This window comes from Acomys russatus, chromosome 21, assembly GCF_903995435.1.
Source record: "Acomys russatus chromosome 21, mAcoRus1.1, whole genome shotgun sequence".
Taxonomy (NCBI): Eukaryota; Metazoa; Chordata; class Mammalia; order Rodentia; family Muridae; genus Acomys; species Acomys russatus.
In genome coordinates, this window is record NC_067157.1 from 38,331,396 (window position 1) to 38,340,076 (window position 8,681).

General features: G+C 37.0%; 1 protein-coding gene across 1 annotated transcript in view; it reads left to right on the plus strand.

Annotated features, from left to right (window-relative positions):
* The window catches only part of Vta1 (vesicle trafficking 1), a 56,281-nt gene extending 47,847 nt beyond the window's left edge, over positions 1-8,434 (plus strand). The window contains exons 7-8 of the mRNA XM_051164669.1: positions 700-777; positions 7,610-8,434. Of these exons, the coding sequence (XP_051020626.1) occupies positions 700-777; positions 7,610-7,755 (224 nt within the window). The 3' untranslated portion in view covers positions 7,756-8,434. The remainder of the gene's footprint in view (positions 1-699; positions 778-7,609) is intronic.
* The last annotated feature ends 247 nt before the right edge of the window (positions 8,435-8,681 follow it).

Here is an 8,681-nt window from a genome sequence, read left to right on the forward strand (position 1 = left end):
TGGAGCGCAGTGCTAGGTAATCATTGATATGACAGCTTTGACAAGTCTTAAAAGGAACTCAAGCTAATCACCCATTTATCCATAAAAATACCACCTTATAAACATTAGGTGGAGAATTGCAGTGTTCAACACCACACAGTTATGAACTGTATGCTTCTTCCAACCCAAGTCACAAGTCTCACTTTGTCCTCAGGCTGCTGAGCAGGCTGAGATTAAAAGGTGGGAAATGAGTCTTCCCTTAAACATAAATGACAAGTTTCAATTAAGTAATTGACCAGTTGGTCATAGACATACAAGTAATATGGTGTGGGATGAGTAGATCATTGTTCCATGTTTGTGAATATGTACATGTATAACATGTAGCAACAAGTAAAGAAAAAGAAGCAGTGGATTTGGGAGAGAGTAGGGGTTTCATGGGGAGGGTTGGAGGAAGCAAGAAGGGAAAAATGATGTAGTTATATCTTAATTTCAAAGAATTAAAAATAAACAATTTGAAGCACTAGTTATGAGGTTAATACTCATATTTCCCTACATATTTTCTGTTCCAATTTGTTTAATGTGTTCAAATTAATAAATGTATCGAATTCAACTAAGGTTCCAAGAAAATGTTGAAATAGTGAAATAATTCCCTTGAGTTCTGTGCTGACATTTAATTAAGGGAGGAAGCACTTTCTACACATCTTTGCTTTTGATTCACAGGTGTAACGAGTAATGCCGTCCAGCCTTGTCCACAGACTGTCCCAGCCATGGACCCTGACCTGTACACAGCTTCCCAGGGTGAGTCAGCTGCCTTTCTGCAGGCCGCACTCTTTCTCTCCTTATTTGGGCTGTGTTTCTAGTTCTTCCTTGCGTGTTACATCTGAGTTCAAATATCTAGGTTACTCCAAACAAGATTTTTCACTGTCTCCACTAGATTGTCAAGTGAACCAGGAGTCTAAAAGATGGTCACAGAGACCCAAATCTAAAGATATTCTATCTTCTTTTTTTCTTTTCTGTACTGTCCTTCTTGTTCGTTCTGTACTGGACACAAATATCTAGCCACAGCTGCTGTGGAAGCCATTGGTTACTTGGCCTCATTTCAAAACCTCTTTTCAAAATCATTCTGTATTGTCATTGTGCTTTTCTTATCTGTACTACGTTATTACATTGTCCAAAAAGGAAAAAGCTAACCATGATGAATATGGGCATCACTGTCTACAGTTAAGTGTCTGGTTGGCTCGTACTTTAGGTGACTGACATGCTGATGTAATCTTTTTTATTTTTCTGACTCCTCTCTACTTTTTTGCCTCTAGTTGGATTTGAAGCATGTCTTAACTTCTCACTCAGAGTTTAAGTCTTGTCATGTAAAACCAAAGCATGGTATTGCCATAAACACGTACACCAGTATAACATAACAGATACCAGGAAATGAACTCAGACCTCTGCATCTCCAGTTAACCTGTTCTCAACAAGGGAGTCAAAAAACATGTTGGAGAAAAGACAGCCTCCTAAGTAAACGGCGATGGAAAAATTGCATCTGCATGCAGGTTAATGTCATCCCCTTCTCATTCCTGTACAGAAGTCAGAATTATTCAAGAACAAGACTTAACACTTTAAAATTACTGGAGGAAATACTAAGATACACCCTGAAGGGCTGGCAATTTTATATGTATGCAATTCCTAAAGGACAGGAAATGAAAGCAAAAGTTGACAAATGGTATTAATCCCAAAGTCAAAACAGTCAACAGTGAAGAGATAGCCCACAGCATGAAGGACGGTTTCCTAACTATTCAACTGACAAAAGGCTAATATATGGAATATTTATGCAAATAAGAACTGTAAGTAAAAAGAGCCTCCTTTTAAAATTAGCAAGTGATCTAAATAAACACTTGAAAGAAATCGAAATGGCCAGTAAAAACAATTAGCATCTTTTGAAATGCAAATCAAAACTACAAGGGTAGTAATGATATGGAGATAAAGGAACTTTTATACACTGTTATAGGATATTAGTTAACACAACAGTTCCACTAACATGTGATCTGGCTATCCCACCTCTGGGTTCCCAGGTATGTATGTATGTACATATATTCAAGGGCAGTAAATTAGTAAGCTAGTTTACATGTCACTATTCACAGTAGCTAAGATAGAATCATCCTGGATGGCCATCAGCAAATTAGTGAGTAAAAAAAAAAAATCTGATATATGTGCTTTGGTTAGATTCCTCTTGCTGTGATAAAACCCCATGACAATTAAATTGGGGAGGAAAGGTTCTTTTCATACTGTGCATATAGCCCATCACTAAGGAGAGTTAGGGCAGGGACCTAGAGGCAGGAACGGAAGGCAAACCCTGGAGGAGTACTGCTTACTGGATTTTATGGCTTACTCAGCTTACGTTCTTAGAGCACCCAGGACTGCTTGGTGCAGTAGCTTGGGGTAGTAGCTTGGGGTAGCACCAAGCACAGTGATCTGGACCCTGCCACATCAACAAAGAAAATATAACACAGGCTTGTCCATGGGCCAGTCTGTTGCGAGCATTTTTTTCAATTGAGGTTTTCTCTTCCATAATGACTCTAACTTGTGCCAAGCTCTCATAAAATTAGCCAGCACAATATGTAAATGTTGTAAATATGTCTATTTAACCATAAAAATGAGTGAAATGCTGTGATTTGCTATGAAATGAGTGGAACCAATTGAACTATATGATATGAAGGGATAGAAGCAGGAATGGAAAGACAATCACTGTTCTCTCATATATGGAAGATGAACATTAAAGTGACAGGTGACGATTTGTGCATATGTTCAGATAGCATGTGAACTCCATTAGCAGATGCCGCTAGCACCTGTTAGTCAAATTTTAAATTAAATAAAAATAAAATAGGGATGAAGTTATTGAAACTCGGGGCAAAAACTTTAAATTTTTTTTACTCAAAATAACCACATGCCTAAATGTAGAGTCATGCCCCTTGATGCTGATCCACAAAAGTGGAGAATCTGTCCACATAAAACACTGCATCTACTTGTTGGTGCTGAATTTATCCATTTTTGCCAAAACTGAAAAGCAACAAGATCTCTATTGTTGGTAAAAGGGATAAAATGTAGAATATACAGATGATAAAATATCATCCCAACTTAAGTGCAAATGAGCTGTCCTGCCTTTTAAAAAAAGGAAAGGAAAGAAAACTTAAGTGTCTACTACCAAGTGACAAACCAGTCCACTGTCTTACTTGTCACTTGTTTCCCTAGTCTAAAAAACTCTGTGCCCATGTGCTATCCGATGCCACATTGTCAGGAGCTGGCACATGTCTTACTAAAGACGAAGGGCAAAAGTTGCAGCATTAACATATGGCTGAAACTAGAACTACCTCTGTGGTGAAATTTGTCATTATACCTTCTCCCTGATGGTTTCATGTTAAATACAGTGCTTGTTTCAGGGCCCAGGGAACAAAAACAGTGCAACAACAAATGTACAAAGGCTTCGTACTGTATGATCCCAACTAGGACACAGAAGAGGCAAGAGAGTGGAGGCGGTGAAAAGATCAGTATTTGTAAGTTGTAGTAAGAAAAACTGGGATGAAACAGATGCACCAACCAAGGTCAATGCATGCAGTAAACCTAGACCCCATGTTCAGATCAAGCCAGGGGGCAGCTCATTCTCCATGGTTGCTGGGAGAGCAGCAACTGCCCCTGACAAGAGCTCGATTTGATCACTTCCCCTTGGTGCGGAGGCCCTTTGGGCACACAGGAAGGGGAAGTGGGCTATCCAGATGAGAACTGATAGGCTGTGGTCATTTGGTGGGAGAGGAAGTCCTCTTCTGTCAAAGGTCTAGGGGAGAGCTATAGGGAGGAAAAAGGAGGGAGAGTGGGAACAGGAAGATTCAAGTGAGGGCATAATAATCAACAAGCAGGATGTAATCTGAATAGATTATAATAAATTAATTTTTTAAAAAAGGAAGAAAAACAGGGATGAATAGAATAGAGAACAAGAATTTCACTGCTGTGAAGAAGTATTCTGTTAGTTACAGAAGGATTTTATAGATTAGCCCAAACTCATCGAATACACAAAACAAAAGGGAGCTGCACAGTGGCCTCAGGGCAATCACAGTAGATCAGTGAACATCCAACAGTTGAGTCATTGCTGGTGACGCTAGAAATGGAAGGGCTTGCGTGTGTACAGGGGATTGTAAAAAAAAAAAAAAATTGCCTGTCTTTCCTGTGAACTTAGAACTCCTCTAAAGAGTTGTCTGTTTTCAGAAAGCTAATACAGGTTTCTATACCAACTCCTCATGCCCTCACCACCATCTCTATTTCCTGTTCCCTCTCACTGCTCTACTTTTCCCTTAGTGTTTCAGAAGTATACCTGTTATGCTAATGTAGAAATATATTAATATTAATGTATATTAAACTGTTGTAATGATTGTGACTGACTCCAGAAAGAAATTAGAAAAGCAAAAAGTTTCAAGATCTAGTATTTTTACCTCATATATTATTATAATATGAATAAAACCTTATCTCAGTGTTTTTGAGTCTTAAATGTTACAATAGCTGAAAAATATTGAATGTTGTTATTACATTCAGTTACAAAATATTGAAATAATGAAACTACCTGTATCCATAATTCCTTTAGACAGTGCCTTTTTATAAGAATTCAGAAGTGTGTTTTTCTGTTTTCTCTACCTGTGTCTTAAGGGGCCTAATCAAATCAGTAATAGACTATACTCTAATGAGATTGCCAGGGCCCTTGGCATACTAAGTTGTAGAACTGTCTACATAAATTAGAAATATGTCTGGTTATGCTCTGTGGTGACATTAGATAGATGAATCTTGGAAAAGGATGCTTTTGTCAACTATCAGTGATTTCGCTTTACCCCTGGAAAGGGCTTTGATATAGTTCTTGACCACTCTCCTTACCACAGCAGCAGAGACTGGCAGCTAACCAGCTGTCCTCTGCTTGTCCTGGTCCTGCCCTGAAGGGGAGACACCCTCTTATGATAAGGTGGTCTTGGTGCAAAGCCATCTCTACAGGATCACAGAGTGCCTGAGAGAAATGCGAGGTTAGACATCACCACCTGGGACCATGTGGTGCTTTCTCACCTGTGGACATAGGGAAAACTGCTTTTATTTGGTGGAGTAAGGCTGTCCTTATGATACTGAGTGTAAAGTTAGGGACACTGAAATTAAGTTGTCTCCTTTCTTGTTTTTCTACCTTCACTATTGAAATTTTATATGGTACTTTTCAAGAATCATAAGTAGGTGACAAGATATTATTTTTAGTTCATATTAAAAGAGGAGTTCCTATATTTAATTATGGGTGAGTTAATTATATTTCTTGAATGAAGGAGAGCTTAGTTTGTTACAAAAGTAATTATTCGTCATGGCTTGGTTAAGTTCTTTAAATTGTTGGGGAAAGGGCTAACATCTCTCTCTGTATGTCTAGAAAGTATATTTTGAATATGTATCTACATGTTGATTTTTACCATCTAGTTACTATCTTTTACATATGAATTAATTAGTGTCTTATATATCACTAAGCTTTATATGTCTTTATTTTTCGGTAGTGATATTTCATTTATAATTTACCAATATTGAGATGATTTCATAAAAACTAAAATGTTTTTGCTTTAAAATAGCTTTACTATTGGTGAATAGGTTTAGTTTATGAAAATAAAATAGTATCAGCTTTGCTATTAATTTACTATTATGCATATATTATGAGTAAGTGATGCATCAGCAAAACAAAACTAGCATTACCCTGTACAGATGAGGTTGTTCTGGGTGTCAAAGCTGCCTTCCAGCAGGTGTGGTAAATATTAGACACTTCCCTTTGCATTAAAGTTTACTAAGATGGAAGGAGACGCTATCAGAGACAAACTGGGTAGTGTTAAGATGTACTGAGTCTACGTGTTCTACTCCAGGTGGCTAGAGCCTTAGTTATTTTGAAAGCCATTGAGGAATCTAGTAGATACTTTTCAAGCAAAACATAAACTGAAGCGCACCTGACAAATTGTGAGCATAATGAAGGTGGTTGTTCTTAGGGTTGATCAGTGTGGCGAGTAACTATCCACTGAACAGTAATGAATTATTCTTTATTACTTAATACACAATTGTAGTCTTACTCATTTGTTGATTGGCAAGTGAGAAATTCATGGAAATTAAAAACTTAATATCTAATTACTTTAATCTTTTACTAACCCAGTGATTATTTGAAGGCTCAGTCTAGTAGCACCCTGTATGTTTACTGTGTGTAAATTTACAAGCATGTTATCTTAAAATCTGGGATTTAATTAGTATTTAACTGTTCATGAACTTTATTTGGAATGTGGAATATTACTGACAATAAAGGCAGGCTGTCCATACTTACTCAGTGAGCCACTTAGCTGGCAACCACCAAGTAAGTGCCTTATACAGAATAAACACAAAAATTCATAGTGTATCAGTACTTCCTCTAGAATATGGTAATATTTGTTAGGATTTAGTGTCAGCCTACCTACAGCTGCTACCTCTTTACTAGGTAATGTCGTACTTTGCTATTTCATCAGTGGTAAAAAAAATAAAAAATAAAAAAATAAAGACCATTTAAAAGTAATAAATATGTCAGTACAGCCTTAAAAATAATTAAAGTGTGTCACTTGCTCATTTCTCTGTGTTTCTGCCTTCTAGTCAGGAAGTATGCTTTACCATCCTCAGACTTTTCCACATCAAAAAATAAACGCTTCCTTTCTTTTGTTCTCTCTTGCGCTCACACAAGCGCTCTCCCTCCCCCTCCCCACCCTCCCTCTCTATAATGCCCCTCCCCTTTTTCCATGCTTCTATAATAAATTTCTCCATTTTAAAAAAGTAAATATATGAATAAATGTCCATGTATTTCTTTTCCAAAGGCAAAATACTTTGTTTTTTAATCTTACTATAGAAATGCATATGTACAAGGACACCTATGTTTTAAATTAAATGAATAATGTAGTTTTTACCCAAATTATTTAGTTTGATTCTTACATATTACTCATCTGGAAGTAGAAAAAAACTGCTGGAAATAAATGTAGGGAAATTATTTTGTAATGTCTGTTTTCATGTATGTTTTCTGTTTTCATGTATGTTTTCATGTTTTCATGTATGTTTTCTGTTTTCATGTATGTTTTAATGATAAGAATTTGGGGGTAGCCTTAACTATTTTTTATATGGACAGTACAAAATGTAGAATATTTAATGCTTAAAAAGAAACAATGTTCTGTGTAGATTATGTCATCCCCCTTTTATTAGAGGATATATTAATATTCTAGCTCAAGTGAGGGCAGAAGGGTTTAGTCTGTTTGTGGTGTTCCATGAAGAGAGCCTCGGTTGCTCAGTGTAAACACAAGGCTGCTTCTCTTGTTTCACACATCCAGATGCTCTGGTTTTATTTTACATCACGATTAATTTACTAAAACACAGACTCCTGATTTATTTGTTACTGGTGGAAAACTGTATACATATGAGTTATTTTTATTAACATGTATCTGATTTATGTTAGCAGCAAAACAAAGATTGATCTTTTTACATAAGCATAAATATGCTGTTTCACCTTGAATTGAAATATGTACCTAAGTAACAGCATAACTGATATAATCTGTGATGTGTCTGAATGTGCTTCTTTTAGGGGATGTCCGCCTGACCCCCGAGGACTTCACTAGGGCTCAGAAGTACTGCAAATATGCTGGCAGTGCACTACAGTATGAAGACGTGGGTACCGCTGTGCAGAACCTACAGAAGGCCCTCAGGCTGCTGACAACAGGCAGGGAATGAACCTCTGGTTGTGGAACCCATGTGTTTTCCGCATATAGAACTAACAGTCCATTAAACTTTTCTCAGCCTTTCAGGAGCATGGTTTTACAGAAGACCTCATTACCACTAAGTAAGACAGTGACTCCTGTGTATTGCTGAAGCATTCATCAGCTGCCTCAGCCAGTTGTCATTGTCCATTTAGTGGATCGAGTTATCTCTGAGTATTTAGAGTTGGTGTTAGCATCAAACCCTGCTTCAGGAAATGAAAAGATCCCTGTAGAAAATTATGTTGAGTATCAGCTTTCTTAATTTATACACACTAAAGGAAGTTTTGGAAAAATCTGTAATATTTGGACAAACAAACCATATTATGTTGCTATAATATTCTAAATTAAACTTTTAATAAAGACTACCAGAATATTCTGGATTGGCGATCTTGGGTTTTTTCCTCTCAGGATTTGCAAGGCAAACATGAGCATCCAAAAGTGGTAAATGATGAGAGATTAAATGTGGTTTATGCTCATATTTAGATATAACTGTAAAAATTAAAGGTCATTTAAGGAAATACAAGATGAAGAGGTAGCACTTTACACTGTAACACCGCAATGACTTCATCTACCCTCTGGCATGTACTGTGGATTGGTACTCTTCAGTGGAAGTGGATTTATGTATTAGAAAATGAAGGAAAGAATGTTGTCCAAATGCTGGCATACTTGGTGCTTTGAAGTTCTCTTCTGTTCTGTGGAATTGAAGATTGTAGATGCAATGATAAAGAAGCCCATAGGACTTAGGTTTCTGGGTTAAGTAGATCAGTTTTATACAGCTTATGCACTGCCTGCATGTGTGCTCTGTGAACATTAAAACAAGATTCTTTTAACTTGGTCAGGGTACTGCAAAGCCAATCATGTTTTGATTTGCATGGTAGGAATATCCTTTTTTATTTGACT